At 33.1% G+C, this 21,289-nt stretch overlaps 2 protein-coding genes across 5 annotated transcripts in view; both read left to right on the top strand.

Annotated features, from left to right (window-relative positions):
• The first annotated feature begins 461 nt into the window (after positions 1–461).
• The window catches only part of LOC140052708 (netrin receptor UNC5C-like), a 135,688-nt gene continuing 114,860 nt past the window's right edge, over positions 462–21,289 (top strand). For 3 of the 4 annotated variants that reach the window (XM_072098395.1, XM_072098397.1, XM_072098394.1), the window contains exon 1: positions 19,698–20,107. In XM_072098395.1, the coding sequence (XP_071954496.1) occupies positions 20,047–20,107 (61 nt within the window). In that variant the 5' untranslated portion in view covers positions 19,698–20,046. Of the gene's footprint in view, positions 603–19,697; positions 20,108–21,289 lie in introns of those variants that run through there. The other variant, XM_072098393.1, reaches the window with a different exon arrangement.
• LOC140052709 (uncharacterized) lies at positions 800–6,803 on the top strand. The gene is made up of 2 exons (XM_072098398.1): positions 800–1,892; positions 2,000–6,803. Exons 1-2 carry the CDS (start codon positions 1,174–1,176, stop codon positions 3,543–3,545), a joined length of 2,265 nt encoding a protein of 754 aa, XP_071954499.1. The 5' UTR covers positions 800–1,173; the 3' UTR covers positions 3,546–6,803.

Here is a 21,289-nt window from a genome sequence, read left to right as displayed (position 1 = left end):
TAATGATGGACAGTGTACAAATGAGGTATATGATGTAGTAGTGAAGTAATGAAACTATAGTTAATCGGAAGTAATATATTCTCAAATGATGTAGATAGTTTGACCAGATTTTTCATTTAAACTGATCTCACTTTAAAAAAAACATATACAATGTAGTTGAACCTATCCTTTCAGGTGACACCAATAATAAGGGGACACTTACCCGAGCAATATATATTTTTAACATTCAGGGGACATTTTGTTGGGTCACAGGTATGTCCCTTTTAGGGTTCTAAATAAGCAAGTGGTAAATTCCCGTGTAGGCTACAGATATTTAAAATCCTTTATCATGATAATGGTATTATATTTTTATGATTGGTAAGCAAACAGTATGACTAGTACTATTGTTTGCCATGTCTGAATGGTTATTCTATTTATTCCAATCAACTCTGTTTAATGTGTTACAGATACACAATATTCATTCAAGCATGGTAGATATTACAGCATATAGTCCTGTATGTTGGTTTGGCTGTCTACGTTTTAATTTAGATGTGTATCTATTATCTTCTGTTTATCTCAATTGAGACCCTCCACAGTTGCCAACGGTTGTTGGAGTGTTTTCAGTAAGTTACATTTGTATTTACAGTTAGGCCTAGCAATCAATGCGATAGTTGTATGTAGGCATATAACGTTGATGACCCAATGGGGATAATCTAAAAGATCCACTGAAGCAAGAGTGTTGTCTTCCAGGTGATGGCTGACTAGAATATTCTTTCTATTATGATAAATGGGACGAGAAATGTCATCTTTTCCGAATGCTCACAACATACATTGCGACTTTGATGGTGCCAGTTACTCATGTTTGTATGTTGGTATAATGTATAATGGTATAAATACGTAACATTGCTGTGACCGGTGGAAATGTTTATGGTGGTATGCTTGTAACAGGCTAACTGTATGCCCTTACGTTGTATTCGTTGTTGAAGTCTGAACTTACTACACGTTTACTCCACACATTTAAAACAAGAACTTTGGATAAACAGATCAGATCAATATATTTCATGTTATTAACATTAGCACTTGCACTGATGAAGGGCTAGTGTTGCCTGAATGTATCTCCATTGAGATCTAGCCACTGATACCCACAGCATTGTCATTTTTTCAGTAATTTGCCTTTGGATTTATGTTATTAACATGAATACATATCCATTGATACAAGCGGTAGATGAGGCAGACTGGAGCGTTGCATGTTCTAGTAATACTAAACTCCAACATTACATAGATACGTTACGACCCGTAATTGGCGATGCTTATGAAAAACATAAAGCTACACTATATGCTGCAGCCTCTGTTGATAGTATCAATGAGACGTTTGGCAAGGGGGAAACCCTGTTGCATTGGGCTGCATCACGTAACTATTTTGACAGCTTTGACAGCTCAATAAATGAAGTATTCATTCTCCTTCATCTTGGAGCCGATCCTAATGCTCGTGATGAATTGGGACGGACTCCCCTTCACTGGGTTGTCACTTATTGGAAGCAAATGATGTTAACAGATTCCAATATACTTGAAAACCTCCTCTGCTTTGGTGCTTCTCCAAACATTACAGATATGTATGGGTCTACTCCATTATGTCTTGCGCGTTGGGTGGAAGCGGACGACCTGGTCAAAATTCTTGAACCATTGACTGATGCCTCCTTGGTTAATTATATAGACTGTGTTCATAATATTATTTCTTCTACTCGAGACATCAGAAGATCCAAGATTACAAACTGGATTGAAAATGTAGCAGGTGATAGACAGGCGAACAGAGAACGTCTATGTCAATTATTATGTACACGTGGTACGGGAATCATCCAATATGATGAAGAAGAGCGACAACAAAACTATCAAATATTTTCTTTCCTCAACAGGTAGGTTTGTAAGAAATGTAATTCAATAATAATAAAGAAAACGATATTCATATATAATTACTGATAAATGTTTTTTCTTTCAAAGTAAGCTTTGTGAACTATTTTAGAGTTTCAGATGAAATCAGCAAAAATAATCCTGAATTTGCATTCCGCCCTTATCTTGCTGGAAGCAGTGCGGAGGGTACCAAGCAAGGCATGCCCGACGAAAAGGACATCATAGTTCACCTTGAAAATTTCACTGACAATATTATACCCGAGCAGGATGCAGACGATCAGTTTATTAAGTTGAAAGTTACAACAATCGAACCTGGTATCTATAAGGAATATATCAGCGACGGGTTTCTTAACCGAACGACAATCCTCAAACCGTTTATCAGAAAATTTAACAGAGCAATGTCAATTACTAAACTGTGGAACTCTGATGAATGTACTAATATTTATCCTGGAGAATGCGTATCGTCTCTTGGTGGTTTTGAAATGATCGACCGTGCAGCAAACGAGGGGGATATATGCATGTTTGACGTCATATGGTGTGGTGAGCACTATAAAAGTGTAAGAGTTACTATAGACATCGTACCAGCTATTGTGTTGAACGACAGTGTTAAACAACGAGTATCAAAGTATGATTCATCAAATATTAATCATACGCTTTTAATTCTTAAATCAAAGGCCGAAACATTTGATTATACGGATGATGAAAATGAATTGCCGATTATGAAAACCAACGAAGAGATTGTACCTGCAAAGAACTGTAGCACATTTTACATGAAATCCCACGTCCACGATATTGAATTCAGCGATTCTGAAAATGAATCCGATATTGACTATGACCTTCCAAGTGACGGAAGTCTAACAAAAGACGATTTGAGAGAACTTGACGAAGAATCCAGAGAGGAAGGTAGGGTGTGTGTTAGAAAGGAGGTTGATATTGGACAAACTGCTTTCCACATTTCCGTTTGCGCTATGGAAGTGAAAGTAATGAAGTCACTCCCTGAAACATTGCGCGTGGCCTATGTTCTGTCTAAAGCATTGGTAAAATTTATTCCAGAAATTAGAACAGTTGCAAATAAAGGTATACATCCAGAGTTTGATTATTATGAAGGTCGCAAGGACATATCCAGCTACATGATAAAAGTGGCACTCTTTGAAGCTCATAGGAAATATCAGAGGCAGCGTGAGTCAAATGAGAAGTCTCAAAATTTGGATGATCACGTCAAGCATCCTTGTTCACCCCAGACTAAATCTTTCGATGCTGTTGACCAACAGCAGCATAACAATGTAAGCAGACCTATAAGCTCTCTGTGCCAACCACAATGCTCAATGGATACGCCATCAGCATGCCGAATATTTGAAGTTTCTGATGTGTCACAGTTGATTTCTCAGAGTTCCTGTTCAAAGTTGAGTTTAAGCAAGAACCGGTTTACGCCATCAGACATCTCTTCAAAAATCGAAGATATTGCACTTTGGGTTGAAAGAATTTTTACTGAATTGGAGGAAGCCGCTTGTAAAGAGAATTTGCCTGTATTCTTTAACTCCCGTCATAATGTCTTAGACAAAGTGATAACACTATCTCATCAGAAAGGCTTTCCTTATCCAGGTCTAACTTACCTAAGAGTACACTGTAAGATGATTAGAGCCTTGGTCCAGATTTAATACCAACACATAATAATGGTTTGAAAACTTTGACAAATTAATTAATAACGCAATTATATATCATTACCATACCCGATTCTCAGTGCCCTATCTCCACATAATATAACATTTCCCAGTATCATAGAAATATTTAGCAATACAGCATTTGTATCATGTATTATGTTAAGGGTTAGGTTATAGTTTATTTCGATATTAGCACGTCTATTTTCATCCGACTAAATCTGTAAAGGCATATCTTTTTATATTCTTAACATTAATAAGCGCACAGAATGGAGTCAGTCGCTACAAATTAGCTTTCTGAATCGGCGAAAAATTACTAGTGTATTATTGCAGAAGTAGAAGTGTGATATTTGTTTTAACATTCACTGAAATTGTCTCTCAGAATACCAACGTAATTATCTAAAGCGTGACTTTCAAACGTAATTATTGAATTTAAAGAGTGACTGTCAAACACACCTTATTACCCTGATAAAAAATAATTGCTTTATGGTAATGATGGAATTATGTTATATTCAGTCAATGTGTTTATTTTGAATTTATTCACGCACCTTGCCTTTCATCCGTGGGCTGTATAGTATGTACACATGCAAGTATTTTGATACCCATATCCAATTTATATTTTTATGCTTATTATATATCGGTTACAATATCACATCAATTTCGGTTAATGGCTGCGTAAGGATTCCATAGAAAATAATGCATACTGATTTGAAGATGAAAGAAATATTTTGTACAAATTGAATCGATGTGATGCATTCCCGATCATAAGTGTTAATATTTTGTAGTGGTATGACCTTGTCTTATACCTACAGGGTATAGTTGTACTAGATTATGTAGCATTATGGTTTAAATAAGAATAATAAATTACTTGATGCTAATGCTTTAATGTGTAGAACCACATGTTGGTGTTTAGTAGGCCTATTTGATATAAAGTCGCTACCCTAATTACATTTATATATACAATAGTTATAATTCTTTTTTAATAATACATATACAACATTTTTAATATCAGTATATGCTATATACGATTACATTAGGCCTATGGTATATAATAGTACTACTCTACTACTACTAGTAGTATTATTTTGCATACAAATTTTAAGTCAATTATTACATAGAGGGCGCTGCATGATGAATGTCATACTTTATACTTTTTATGACCGTATTTTTAATTACACTCCAAGATTATGTTGTTACCGTGGCTACCTGTAGTTAATTATCATTATTATTAACTCATCATATAGAATATTAGGCATTGCGTAATTTATCACTGGTCTTATTATTTTATAGGCCTACTATTATTATTTACTTTATTATTTATTTAAAAGCAGCTCAATAGTAGCAAATTGTTGTACAGTATAAAAGAATAATAACAATGCGATACCATAATATGTTCAAGGATATACATAATTCAGAAACCATTATAATGCTTTCGAGAAACATGAATTACAGGAATTCCCGATTTTTTTCCATTGGGTCTTAAAGGCCAGGTGCGGGCAAAAAATTTCTATTGATCATACATTCCAATAATTATCGATCAAGTTTCCCCTATGTTTCATAATTTTTGGGATTTTATTTGTGTTACACGAGCTTGTAGAAAACAAGCACTTTCTTATCAGTGGGGGGATAGTTCAAATTACACAGTAAAATCTCTATTCTTTTGTACACAAATTTTGTAAATAGAGAGGCATTTTAAAAAGCTATGAAAAACAAACGGTGTGGTAAAAAATGTTATCAGATGACTAAATATAGGTAATATAATTTGAATATTACATTTCTGGTATTTTTAATCAACTTCAGATTTTTATTTTCATGCTATAGCAAAAATTTATCCACCGTATATCCACCATCTTTTTTCACCTTCTAGGGAGTCACTAGACATGTTATTACATTAGGTTAACTACCTAAACACTGAAAAAAGGTCTTCCTGGTTTTTATAGCAGAATTTTGCCAAATTTTGAATTTGACCATTTTAAGGGAAATTTATGTTTTTTCGCCTTGATTCCTTTTACAAATACTTGATTTATGTACAATTAACCAGATATTATATTTAAAATTCATGCCTGTACCTGAGCTTTAAAGTTGCAGACGATATAGTTTGTACAGTTTATTCCCGTTGCTGCTGATACCAAGTTATTGATTACTCGACTCAAGCTTAGAAATTATATGAAATCTGATTACTAATCTTCGCCCTAAATAACGTCAACTTGGGTTAAAACAACACGATATACCGTACAACCTAGGCCTAGATCAATTCAACCCAGTACCACAAGGGAAAATGACATGAATACGCAGAGCCTAAGTTATAGAGCCGACTTACAGAGATTTGAGCCACTAATAGATATGTACCTACAGGCTGTGACTTTTGTTTTGGAAAATGAGCGGATTTGGATCGATAATATACCTCTCTTGCCATTGCTCTGTTGGTTGTTACAAACATTGAGATTGATAAATCGCTCTGTTTGTAAAACCTTTAAACATTTTGTACCTACGGAGAATATTCCTTTTCTAATTGTAAGTGATTGTTGATAAATTGGTGTCATTTATCCTGTTAGTTGTCGACGGCTTTGTGGCAACCCTTGTCGCCTTTGAAAACCCTCGTCATCGTTATCCTTGTAAATTGGCTCGGCTTTTGAAGTCGCGGTAAACCTTTAAAGGATGGAATGTGTCATAATGCATCATATGCCTGACGAAAAACATGATTTTGATACATAATATTGCGTATTCTTCCAACACCTTAGTTATTCGCTGCTGCTTTAGCGTTTTATTAAGGCATATACCCTTGTAAATGTAAACGTAAAGAAGCGGATAAATGTGAAAACGGGGAAAATCCCGGAAAATCAATTCTTCTTTCTTCGTCTTTTTGAAGATCTCTTTAAAGCTCGGTAAAAACACTTTGTCTTTAAGGTGGCCTAGTGGGAAAACAAGGTTTAAATTCATCTTCAGAATGTTTCGTATCTTGTGCTCTTTGAATATGTAGAAATACTGAATTATTTTTACTAATTAGATAACAATCAAATCAGTTATCAACACCTCAACAAATTTTCGGAAATTACCAAATATTGATACATAATTAATATGAGCACCAACATAAACGATCAGTTATAAGCAGTTTGATCTATTTGAAAAAAAAAATAATAGTCCTTAGTCACTGGTAATGTATATAGAATTGGGTCGTTTACATCGCATGAACTAAATCAGCTATTCCTATGAAACGCAATACGATGATCAATTCAATAACTTAATCACAGAGTATTATAAAAACAATATAATTGATAAGGACCTAGATATATTTACATTTTAATTGAGGTTCAGTTAGAGAGTTTATGCTGTTAAATCACATACAACTAAAAAATGTTCAGTGGATTTCTTTCAATTTTTGTGATTTATATGTTATTTACGTTTTTTGTTTTATAAAAATGTAATATTCTATCAACTTTTGTATGAAACGTGTAAAACATTATAAATCAGGAAAACTTGATTGTGCCAGGCTTGTGTAATAATTGTTTTTGTTCTAAAAGAAAAATTAAAGCGTCACGTGTACATTAATCATGACTTCTGAAAATGGAATGTAACAGAAAAATCTCAAGAAATAAAACTTCATGTGTCTTTTTGTTCTTTTCGTAAAGAATGAAAACGCCCTCTTCAGTTACCATTTTTCTAAATTTTCAAAAAAGATTAATAATCCAAAAATGTTTAGAATTAATTAATGCGTTATAAACTGAATATATAATGTAATTTTGTTGAAATTGTCTAGTATCGCATAAAGTAAGCCTTATCTACTTTGCATCGATTTGACATATCGTATGAAAAACGAAATCGATTATCTATAAAATTACACTTATCCTGCAAAAATTAAGGAATGTAGTTTAAAATAATTCTTATATATACCAGGTAACTTAGAAGAAGCATGACATTTTTTATATTTATTCAGGATTAGTGACATTCATTAAGCATTGTCTAGGCCTACACTACCAACTTAATATGTGACAATATATGTGATGTGCCCATATATGGACATGATGATGTCATATCACTACCATATGTGGGCATATCACTACCATATTTGGACACATCACAATTTTGTTCAACTTGTTTGATAGTGCAGACAGAGCTTTAGAAAGGTCATTTACTGATTTGCAGATATACGCATCCTTATTAAAATACTCATCCATGGATTAATAATATTATTCAGTATGGATTTACACATAAATTATATTTCCACCGAAGTTTATACTTAAAACCTACTTTTACAATATTATATAACATATCCTCTTTATTTACGCCACCAGAATGTGACCAGCGTCCTTTAAATTTAATTTAAACATTTTTAGAAAATTTCCGTTTACCCAAAATATCTGATGTTTTACATAGTTAAATTAGTCTGAGGATTATGAATTATTTTTCAAATTACCTATGTGAACAAATCCTATTTTTTTTTGTACACAAATGTTGTAAAAAGAGTGGGGTAAAAGGAAGCATTAGACCTAGGCCTACATGCCTTGAAATTTACGTTTTTGGTGTTGTTATTCGACTTCAGTTTATTTTCCCGCTTTCATTTTTTGAAGAGTCGCCAGATATTTACATCAGGTTTAACCTAACCACAAAAGTATTTTAAAAAAGTGGATTTTATAGCAGAATAGAAGTAATATTTTTTCATGTGTTTTTTTAACCAACTGAAATTCAGGTTTTTACGGCCATTTTGAAGGATATATCATATTATACGGTATGTTACCCGTAGTCGTTGCGTATCTATACATGAGAAAACTACTTACTAGATAGAGTGTATATAATTAGTTGAAAGTTAAAGCAAGTTATGAAAAAATGCAAAGAAGCTCACGATTCCCTAATGGCGTACATTAATGATAATAACTACATACATTAAATAATTTGTGCAAATTGACGTTTACGTTTCATACTTTTTAAAGTAGTCAGTTCATACTATGTTCATACGCTAAATATTTATTGTCATATATATTTATTTTATTTTTATTTTCAATCTGTAGACTATCAGAAACATAAAAACTGTCATAAAAAAATGTCATCAAAAATATATAAATAAAATAGAATACATATGCCTATTACCTTATTTGTTGAATGAGGTGATCCCAAGGGTGGCTTGATACACCACAGTCATATCAGGGTTGAAAAAACGTAGGCCTACCTAAAATGCTTTTAATTGGTGGACCGGACTAACATTTTTAACACATTCATTCGCTACTTAGGTATTTATATTTTCAACCTCTGAGCCCAATTAAATGTGTGCTTAAAATCGTTTATCCATGGACCTATAATTAGTAATAATTAATTTTATTGGTCCATGGTTTATCCATCCGTCTAATTATCGTAATTTAATTCTCATTTTGTTTACCATGACAAGATTATAAGAGTATTTTATAGCATACCGACTTTACAATTACAATTATTTTCTTGTATGAATTCGTGAGTTATTAAAACGTGAGATACCGGTATAATAATAATATTTATTTGGAACAACAATTTTTTAACAGTGGCACACATGCGTAGATGGTGCGTCCATACAAATTACAAAATTTAATAAAAAAACAATGGAAAATAAAAACTGAAACTAAAACATTTTTCATATTTGATTATGAACTAAAAACATAAAATTTTACTCAACGCAAAACTTATTTTTAAACTAAAACTACACTAATAAACTACTTATTTTGCAAAAGTAATGGCTGATCAACTCTTGAGTTCGAGTCTCACCCGAGTACAGTCACGGTCGTCAGAGTTAAGCTGAAAAGAAAATTTAACCCAAGAGATTAATGAATAACTCCCTGATCTCACTATATACAGTACATACCAGAATTAAACTTAAAGGACCGTTAAAAAATCGGCCTTCGTGACAGTTAAATATTATTATTAATTAATGCGTCGTGAAGGGTAACCGCCCGGAGGGAGCAAATAAACTTGTCAAGAGGTCCAATGCTAATTTTATTACTTACTGTTTGCTAATGCGTACATATTAATTTGATGTAGGTCTAGACTATAGCCCCTATCAAAACTGTGTTCAAAACTTGAATGTTTTCAACTGGTTTTTAGTTGCGTGCAACGCGACTCTATAGCTCACTATGTCGTTCGGTTGGTCGGTCGGTAAACACTAACTTGAGCACGTGACTGCAGCCATCTATGGCCTTGTTATATTATCTATCTGTATATAATTCTTTACGTTAAACCATTCATGAATACGTACGTGTACGACATTTCGACTTGTTTTCAACAAAATTTTCATCTGGCAATGTTCAAAACTGTACTATTAACATTTTATTCTATGAACCAAATTGTAATGGGCATAGTATTAAAATGTGACTGATTTAAATATATTATTATGTAATATATTTCTGAAAACTGGTGAATTCGACAAGGTTGGTCGAACCAGGTGGTAAGAGTGAAATACGCTTGCTATAATTCCCCTCTTTCTGGTTAAACGTATTTATCTTAGGTGGATCAAATGGGATGATATCCAGAAAGTTTGGAGATCCCTTCCCTTTGGCAAAAACCACCCCATTTTTGTAATAATAATATCCTAGATTTATGTAGCGCCTAATGTTGTGAAACCTCTAAGCGCTGAACATTATTACCCCAGTCATTTTTTTTTATCAAACACGTATGGAAATGGAACGTAATTATCGCAAAGTTGTTTCTTGATCTAACCGGGTTCCCATTTATACACCTGGGTGGAGAGAGGCAAGCGTAAGTAAAGTATCTTGCATAATATCTTACAAGCAATGCGATGAGAGTTGGATTCGAACCTCCATCTCATGATCGGTAATCGAACGCCCAACACACTGCGCCACACGCCTTTTCAATAATTCATGTACACAATTCACATTTTTACAATTTGCTATCAATTTCCATGTTCTTTTATCACTTTTTTTCAGGTGAATTGGCATTTATTTACAAATTGGTCTGTAATAGATTCTTACAATTCAAGCACACTAACATAAACATGTTTCAATTGTGGGTTTTCTTACTTTTATGATAATATGCACATATCTTTCTATTATTCTATATAATCGAATTAGTGAGTACATCACATCTCAGTTTCAAAATACAAACAACCGATAGAGAAGATATCTCCACAGCCTTGACTAATAGTGCCTGGGATCTGTTGACTTAAACTGCATTTACCTCCGGCTCGTGTACAAACACAATATGGATAATTGCTAGATCAAATATTACAAAATTCAAAATTAGTCGCTTGCGTTAATACATGCACGAATGAACGTAATGTTTGATCGTGTTCTAGGCCTAATTAAACGGATAGTGCACAACCGGTACGCCATATCGTCCTCCCAATGAACCCGCATACAACTATACTAGTAATAATGTCCTTTTACCAACATCATATCCTCACCATCTCTTAATCGTCATCGTATACGGTACGTTTACTTGTCATTGTAATCATAATGATAAATCTAATTTAGCAACATCATAATTTATCATAACTCTTGTTATCATAATCATTATTATCAACATGACCATATCGACAGCTATGTCATGAACTCACACGCGGCACATAAATCGAATCGAATACTATATATAAATCAAAAAACAAACATATAGTTTCATTTTTAAATATAAAATACAGATAAAAGATACTAGTAACCAATAATTGATAAATCGATTTGCTAATCAATCAGCCAGTGCATATGACATGTTACGCCTGCGTAGAATCACAAGATGAAAATGTTGTTAAACATCTAATATCATGAATTGGACTGAGTCACGCACTCAAGAAATTAATAAAAACGATCATGTTTACACAATATAACGTACTGATACATCTTAAATATTTTCTATTATTAATTTCTCGTTGAACTATTAACTAGAGCGTCCTTAAGAATTCAGAAGATGCATAAAAGCTGAAAATGTGAATTACAAAAAAAAATCGATTTTCACAATTTTATTCAATAATATAAGGCTACACTCATTGAGAATCGAAACCACAACTCATCTCCACTTGTGATTTCAAGGTAGCCTGTGTTGTAAACATAGGTCTATTTTATCCGAGACCACAATACTGTTCAAAACGGTTTTATAAAATTATGTATACTTATTCATAATTTACATTAATATGGAAATGAATTGTTTAAAAGTTGTGTTTTATTTTTGTTATTATTATTTTTTTACACTACATTCCTGTTTGTACAAAAAAGTAAAATAATATTTAACGGTGATATCCAATTGTCGGTCATTATGACGTAATGATGTACCTGTGTACTGAATGTCAATATCGATTGAAAATAGCATTAGGAATTGGATAGCAAATCTATAAAGCAGTGGCCGTCTATGTTGAAAACTGAATCATATAAAGTAGGCCTACAACCTCCTGGTCATCATTGGTCAATATCAATCAGCCATATCGATGTTTGCTTATACCTATTAAGAATGGACGTTTGAAAACAGAAAAAATGTTCACAATTCAGGTTCTATCCAAAACCTTACCACTATACTTCCCAAGTATAGTTATTCTAGTCTTTTTTGTATTGTTATTCCAGTCGTTTTATTTTTCTGTAAACTATAGGCCTAGCCTAAAATCAACATATTCCAGCTCAAGTATTATAGGTATGAATCGCCGTCAAGACTAGGCCTACATCTTCACTAGGACCTACCCTACTTGCTCTTGGTCCGCAACTAGCAAAGTCCATAGCTATGTGTTTCGACACCGCTTTATATAGGCTACCAATGTACCTCTTATAATATTTGTTATTATGTTATTTGTGAATTTTCGTTGTTTTATTGGATAATAAATCCTGTAAGCAGCATATTCATTTCTTCGTATTACTGTTTTTCGACGAAATTGATAGTGTTCATTTCAGTAATATTTTTTTATTATTACCTGTAACTGATAAGTACTATGTTGTTCTTTATGAAATAATATGGTAACACTTCATGGTACAGATCTCTATTAACCATAATTTTTTATGACGAAATTACTTTAGCGCCCTCTAACGATAAAACATTTTCTAACTTTTTTTGGTGTATGTCCTTAATAGAGTAAGCGCCAATTAATGATCTTGACTTGTAAATAATCCTCATTAAAAGTCTACGTTTGATAAACCAAATAGAATCACGTTGTAATAAACGTCTCATTTTATAGTATGAAGATTAGAATTGATTGTATTGTTCCGATTGTTTTGGGTAATTACTATAACTAATACAAATTTATATGTCTCTGTGTAAATTATTGAGCGGTTCAAATCCACCGATAGCTGTTTATTTAATTTGATTTTAAGTCATTTGGAGCATTTTTATTTAAATGTAAAAGAACATGTTTTGAACTCTGTTATTCTTAAAACTTAGGCTGACCATGGAGAAATAAGTTGGGCTGAATATATACAAGTTATTGTTTTGGGTGTGAAATATGTTGATTCGTGCTTAAAAGATTATATAAGCACCGTTTTTGCCTTTGTTTTTTATGGTGTTTGGATGAAGGCTTAGAAACACCTAACCCATTTTCTGATGATGTTCCCAGATCACCTAACTCTATATCATTATTATTGTAATGAGAATTAACCCAATTTCATCGCGATATAGGCTAAAATCATATAAAAATATAAAAATGTATTTAAAATGTTTCGACTGTGTCTCAAGGGTCACAAATAGCGTTCCTATCAAATCACACTGACGCATTTAAATAGTATTATTTCTCGCCTAATGATGGCTTACACCTAAAATGCTCATTAAAACAATGGGATTGGAATGACCTAGTGTGCGGACCTGTCTATTAGGCCTAAGTCTGTCGTTATTAGAGCATTACTGCAGTGTAGTTATATTCTGAAATTGCCAGTGAATAATGTTGTAAACAACATTTTATTTCGAGCAGTTCACAATTTTATTTTATATGATACTATTTTTACTATTATACTATTCTAAATAAAGAAGGATTTGGCTCTGGACCTTTAACCCTACTTCATATTTCGACACTGGTGACACACGTAGCTATTAGGTATATGCCTACACATACCATTTTACGACAGGGAACATGGCACCATTCTTTAGCGATGCTGTCATCCGTTCCGTAAAACGGAACAAATGTGTCTGTAACTTAACGGTAACATAGAAAAGGGACGAATGTATGTTCCAATCCATGTCCTCATAACATAAACAAGTCATGGAAACAAAACTTGAAGCTTGACCTAGACGATAATAACTTTCCGGTTTGTATCCATGCTAAATAGGCCTAAATGTTTAGGCCTACACTGTTTTCAATCATGAAGGAAGTAACTCCTGGTTCAATATCCGGGTTCAATATAGACAAGTAAACGAGATATCTACATTAATAGCCTACTAATGAACTAAAACTTCACAATACAAAAGAAGATCATCAAACTAATTACTGACCCAGTTGGGCATGTTTAAGCGACAAGGATTTTGCGGAACACTGTGGTGCGACAAGGGCAACCAGTGACAACATAGCATTATCACAGTGGTTGTCCACTGTGTCTCAAATGGAACATACAGAGATCTCTGTCTCGCGGTTCTGCTTTCTGTCATCAGTTTGGTTTTTCTGGTAAAGATTTATGTTTAGGTCTGGATATAGTATTAGGTTGATACAATGTAATTACAGCACGTTTCCTATACAGAGTACATACTGGAAATGCATCGCCTTCCGGAAGGGACAAATTGCCGTCGGTAACGATATATGTAGTTGTACCCACGAAAAAAATCTTTCTCTTCCGAAATGAATTAAAATGGGGTCGTCAACAGGTGAAACGCCGGATTTACCACTAGACACAAAATGGTTATAAAATAAGCCTTTTGAGACCATCAACACATTATTCGTCCTCTAAAATATCGAAAAATGTCACATAAAAAGCACGTCATATTTGCAAGACTAACATTTCATAAAACATATGCTGCTACTATATCAATATTATTTATTAATAGACAAGTATCACATCATGTAGGCCTAGCTGTGGTTGTCAGGTAGTGCGTCCTCAAACCTTTATCACGCGTGGAGGCAGCTGTGACGGTAGCCTGTTAACTTTTGGTCAAAAGTCGTGTTCCCACGCTGAGAAACCAGTACAGTGTCTCATGTCACTTATGTTATCCAGATGTTTACCTAACATTTTATTATTTCATATGTAATGGAAATTTAATCGTTATAACAGTATTCCCCCATATCGCATTAAACGGCAAATACGGTGCTGAACGGTCTAAGTTAATCGTGAGGTGATAACACGAGTGACGTCAACAGATGGATACAATACGTGTTCTTCCGTTGCAATCATCCTTCATTTCAGAATTTTTTCGCCTATTTCTGATACTTTTTTTCCTATTAAAATTTTTGTGTCACTGTGGATAGCACTGTACCGATAATAGATTCTTTAGACCCAAAGAAGTCTGAACATCGTGTGGTACATTTGAATAAAATAGCCACGTGTACTGAGGCCTTACTCACTCACAAATGAGGGGGAAAGATTGTAAAATTGTTAGAAAACATCCATGTAGGCGTATCTTTCTTTGCGAATGTGCTTATTAAATAAACTTAATGGACGCTTGTTTTTAGAGACTATTGTACAACACGGAAGGCCTACATGGTGAGGTGCAACTTATCTTGCGCAATTAAAATTCTATAAGCATTTTTTCTAGTTAGATGAAACTCAACTTTATCCAACTTAAATTGTGCACAAATTATGTTTGTTTAAAATTCCAAATAAAGGGTAATTAACCATTTTTCTTGGGTGGTTTCAACTTGATATTTGCGTTATTTATTTTTGTATGTTATGGTATACGGAGCACGGTTTAAATGTCTGTGTCTGGAACCTTGTAATTGTATTGTTTGGAACTTGGGGTTCATATCTTTCGTCTCCAGTAGTCTAGAAATTCACCTTGCATTGGTTTTAATTACCCAAACCACTAATCAGTATAGGTAACTAAAGGCGGCACCGATTGAACTACAGTCCAGCAGTAAAATAATTATCAAGTATTTATAAAATGATGATTTTCGGATCATGAAGCGAATATAATGGTGTTTTGATCTGAACTTGAACGTGGATTGGAGCTAAAGTTAAAGATGAATTACTGGTATATGCCTACACCTATTTCATACACTTTTACATGAACAAACTTTAAATTGAAAGAAAAGCATATTTGCAACAAAACATAGGCTCACCTGTATATTATTATAAGAAAAATATCTGTAAATATGGTATTGTTCTTCAAAAACAATTCAAATTGTTTGAATGTATAGGCTAAACTGTTGCTCCCTTAAACATGGTAGTACTCTCATACATCATTAGTGAATTGCTCAGAACATGTTGTCACTGATGTACGGTAGGCCTACTGGATAGTACAGAAATATTATGGAGAAATTTGTTATCTTTAGTCTTACTTGATACCAGGGAGTTGTATTTTACAACTCCCTGTTGATTACTTGATAGCTTGATCTTTTATTCCTAGGGAAAGGTCCTCAGCCTTCTTTTAAAAGATGGCACTGCTGGTGTACAGACCTTCAGCTTGTAGATGTCGATGAATCGGTTGTCAAAAAATGTCATTCTAACGTCTGAGTTATATTTTACTTTCTGTAACACAAGTTCGTGGCTGCAAATTTTCATTCAAGCTTTATTCATTTAGCATTTTTTTGGTAAATACTCTATATTTCTCTGTCGACACTCCCTGAATTCGTACAATATCTTGTGGTTATCTCTGTCGACCCTCTTGTATTCCCGACACACCGATATGGTGTAGAGATTCCGTGTAGGACACTAACTTGTGGTTTCAGTTGACCAAGCACCAATTGTCACTGTCGATTTGAACCCACACTTTCCAGGCGTCAAGTCTTCTAGACATTTTCAACTGTTACAATTCCAGACCAATAGATAATTACTTTACTTTTGCGGTCAATAATGCGTCCAAAAAGACGGCTAGTATATAAATTACCATAAATGGCAATCACAGTTAAACGCAAAAGTTCGTGCTAAGTTTATTATTGTCCAACAAGCAATATAGGCCTACTATAGTATTTTGCTCTCTTAAAATGACTTTGGTGATTTTATTAATGATGATGGTTAACAATACACTGTCAAGTCAAGACACTAAACTCAAATTTGCGGGTTCAAAATTGTAGGAAGAAAGAGAAACTATATGCCGCCTATACTATCTCTAATTCGAAAGTAGGTTGACTTATGTATTTACCCGTTTAAAATGAAATATGCAGGCCCCTTAACCAGTATTTGTGGTAGGCCTATACGACATATTTATTTATATCCCTTTGTCCACACATTGAGACAATGGAATTGTATGTAAACCGTAAACATAAATTTTAAACAAGGAAGTAAAAGAATATTAATAAATCTCATCATTTTAGACAACAATCTTTTCTTTCATCACTTGTTATAAAATGACCTTGCATTAAATTATGCATGGGTTCTTTAATTTTTCTGTGTCTTTTTTCGTTGTTTTTCGTAAGACAAAGAATTATTCAATATGATTTAGTGAGATACGGTATACATTTATAATCTTATTATATAATAAGGTCAAATTAATTTTAGATGAAAGAAGACAGGAAATAATAATAATTTGTGAACATAATATATGGTTCATATTTGGCTGACCAATTACAACTTATTATTAGGCCTCCTTTATAATATTCATTGTTACCATGTATTATTGTTGATGGAAGGATGTCCTTCTTGACATGGATGCTGTCCAACAATATATCTAATCAATAGTATAATAAGCCATTATGATTTCATTCATTTGTAACATGTTCACGGACATTCTTCATTCGGTATACGAGCCAGATAATGGAAACATTTTCCGTTTGTCAAGAATACATTGATGACAGTAACCAGATGAACATTCTGACGAATGGTAATGGTATACTTTAAATTGTGAAAATAGAGAAATAAAAGATCATCCAATTCCACATTCATCGATCGAACTCTTGCATAAGAGGACATCGCTCGCGGGGCCAGCAAACTGATTAATCAACAATTAAAAAAACAAATAATGTTAAACAGAAGGCCAAGTTCAATAAACCTTCATTTTCATTCAGGGTAAATAATATCAAAAACAATGTCAACTACTAGTACACTACTCTGATAAACGACTCTTATACATTGATGGAGATGGAGAAACTTCACATACAAGAACGCTTTTAAACAGCTGATGATCCATAAAATATTCGTCAAATAGCTGTTGTGAAGATACTCGTTATTTTTTGTTTTTAGTCTAAACGCCGAAGACTTAATCCAGCTTTTATAAAGTCTTAAGCGGTTTAACGAAACAGTTAAAACAGTTAGCTAGACGCCTTTTGTAAGCTTATGATACTGTCATTTTCCACGTCTATATCTTGTTTCTCGTGCTTCAAATGTAGCACGATAATGCTGCCTATTGAACCTCTACTCATGACATCATCGCATAACACATTGCATTTTATGAAAACGCTTTCTAGGGACGAATATTGTCAGTAATAGCACTAAGATTTTGAGTTCACGAGCGGGCATTTATGGTTTCACAAAAACATAATCGTTTACAGTAAACCATTCATATTGAGATGTTCTACTTGATGAAAATATCACGTAGGCATGTTCTACCATTCAGACTCCCAGTGCAGTTCCTGTTGTTGTGATTCACTTACTGTTAGTTAATTAGTCTGATATTATATTAGTGACATAATTACAATTAACGGCTCATTGAATTCTTACAGGCCTACCGTACTTCACATAATTGCTATTATGTATTGTAATTTTCACAATAGGAAATGGATATTCTTATGTTAAAATACAATAGTCACAATAAAAGATTGTATTATTGTTATTACTGCATGGAGGAATTAGTTAAGAGTAAACATAATTCGCTCTTAAAATAATAGATACAAATTTCAATTTGATCGTTGTAATCATTTTGATTTATAGGTTTGTTTGTATTGATCTGTTTAGAATCATGTTAATATAAGTGCCTCTGGTTTACACTTAGTCTATTCATTAGTAAACAAATGTTTTTTAATTTTTTCGGACGGTATCTGAAATACCTCTGAACATACATATCAGGAAATACTTCATAAACAAAAGTCCGGGCCTGGATAATGATAGTACAGTACTGTATTATGTAATGTTACTCTTCCCTAGTGTGACAGTACCGTCAGTAACAACACAGTAGGCCTAGTTCAAACCGTCATTCAAATAAAACCACATTACGGTAGGCCTACTTATCTACCTGTAACTGTTTACTGTTCTGTTGCTGTGTTTTCATTTGTCCATGTTTGTATAAACTGTAGCTTGTTTGTGGTTTAGAAACAGATTAAATTGTTTGATTATTAATTCCAATATGCCTAATACAAATTCTGTTTATCACGTTATTAAAACGAACAAGGGAAGGTACATTTATGAAAATAAAGTAGCCTAGAATTTATTTTGTATCTCCAAGTCAGTGGTGGTGGTCGTGTATCCAGGATTGTGAAAGGACGAAAAATCCATCGCACGTTCTCAACGAGTACGAATTTCAATTTATTAAAACATCTTTTTACGAAATTCATTTTAGATGTCTCCTATCATTATATTTGTGGTGAATGATATGTGATTTAAGCCCGCGGAATGGCCATCGTGGTTGTTTTTTATACAAATGAAATGGAAACATATTCACTTTCCATTTCTCTTGATAGTCACGTGTTACTCAGTAGGACTCTGCAAACTCTTTTATGTCATGGATGATGTTGCCGTCGTATCTTCTTAAATCATGGAGGTATCTTAAACTAACATCCGAAATGTAGCCTACCTATTACCCGTATTACAAACTTTTAGAAAAAATCTTCTTACCTTAAATTGAATAATGAAATAATATTCTAAAAATAAATCTTGTTTCTTTTGGTGTGCGTGTGTTGGTTAGTTTGTGCTAATCAGGATACGTCTAATGTATTAAGTACTTAAGGTAAATCGTATAATATTACTATTTTACTTAAATGACTATATAAATATCACAAATCATACTTGATCAATTATTTATCTAAAAATATTATTTAAAGTGAATTTTTAACGCTTTTAAAGGATAAAAAAATCAGTTGAAATAACAACACTTACGATATATTTACCCTTTTGAAAATGGTTTCGGCCAACGAATTGCTCGTGCTTGAACGCTCTCCGGTTTTTATAAACATTTGCTGTATGCCGTGGTGGAAGCTAGTGCCGAGTGTTGATGCTGTGTAAATTACGACTCGGAATATTCTACAGTTTAACATTTATTTTTTTCCAGATCTGATAAGTGGTTCTTGAAGCTCATGAGAGAACAATTGTGATATTTATCTTCCTCGGAGTGCAAACAGTTTACATCTATTAATTATAAAAAGGAAGCAATAGCACCACCACCACGTCCTAGCTAGCACTCAGTCAGTATCAGTAGCATACTTTCTGCAAGTTTGTGGTAACAACCAGACATTGTGCCCGCTTTGATACTGGGGTATGATCTACACAGTGAATCACTAAATCCGATGTGATTCGTTTAAAAAATTTACGAAAACGATTTATTTATCATGGAAAAATTATTGTATCTCTTATTAGCAAGTTTTATCGTTTGTGGAGCAGAAGAAGCAGGTAAGATTATTTTAATATTTAGGCCTATTTAAACTTTTTTTAAATAGAATTTAAAAACAACATAGGCCTACACATGATAATCATATATAGTAATAGTTATATATACAGTATTATAATCTGGAACGATTGTATTGAAGGGGAGTGTAGGTTGAGGGTCCCACCAGTAACTAAAATATTGTATTTTACACTTATTAGGCTTAGTAACACCCTTAAAATAAAATATCTTCTATCTGTCTGATTGAATAGAAGTAAAGATTTATTAACAAGATTCTTAAATATTGTTTGCCTTTAAGTGAAACTTACTTTTAAATACTTATTCGGGGAAAAATGTTTGCTTGTGTATTGTGTGATTGGTGAATACATGAGATTGAGAACACTTATTTTGAGAATATTTAAAAAGAAGTTTGAAAATATTTTTTTATTTAATTCATTCTTGATGAACACTAATGAACTAATTAATTTTTCATTTATTTTGTGAATACTAATATTTGTCTGCACATAACTGTTTTTTTATCTCAGTGATCAGACTATATAATCAATAAATAAGCTGATAAGAGGTGTAAAAACAAAAATTCTCTTTTATGCTGTACATCAAATCTGTAACTATATCCAGCATTTGATGGCTGTATGCTTCAGAACAATTCTGTCACGACGGCAGATACTCAAACCTTTCACCTAAAACCAAAAGCTTATTCGAGCATCCTCTTAAACCATTGATATAATAACTAGCCCCTAGGCCATATTTATTGTCTACTGTTTTGAATTTGTTAAACTTTTGAAGCCATTAACTGACTGGTGACCCTATCTGAACTGATCAATTTCGGCAGTTCAACTACATAGTATCTTACTTAAACAGGTGTAGGTACAGTATTCTTGGTATAAGAAAATATAATGAATTATTATATAAATGCGTATAGCCTTATACTGTAAGACATTTTTTATATTATGCAATTTAAATTGCTATAGTAAACCATGTTATATTAAGACATGTGACATCGATTATCTACTAATAATAGTAAAGGTATATTTTTACATCAAGGTATATGTTTCATTTTAGCTTACCTGGGTAAACCAACAGAAACTGTGACATATAATTTTAGATGTATTAAAATATACGTCATTTATTTCAAGAGGATATATATAAAACATTTGTTAATTGTGGTGCAATTTGTTTGCAAGCAC

Source organism: Antedon mediterranea, chromosome 6 (genome assembly GCF_964355755.1).
Source record: "Antedon mediterranea chromosome 6, ecAntMedi1.1, whole genome shotgun sequence".
Classification (NCBI taxonomy): domain Eukaryota; kingdom Metazoa; phylum Echinodermata; class Crinoidea; order Comatulida; family Antedonidae; genus Antedon; species Antedon mediterranea.
Note: the sequence above shows the minus strand (reverse complement) of the source record. Positions and strands in the feature narration are given on the sequence as shown.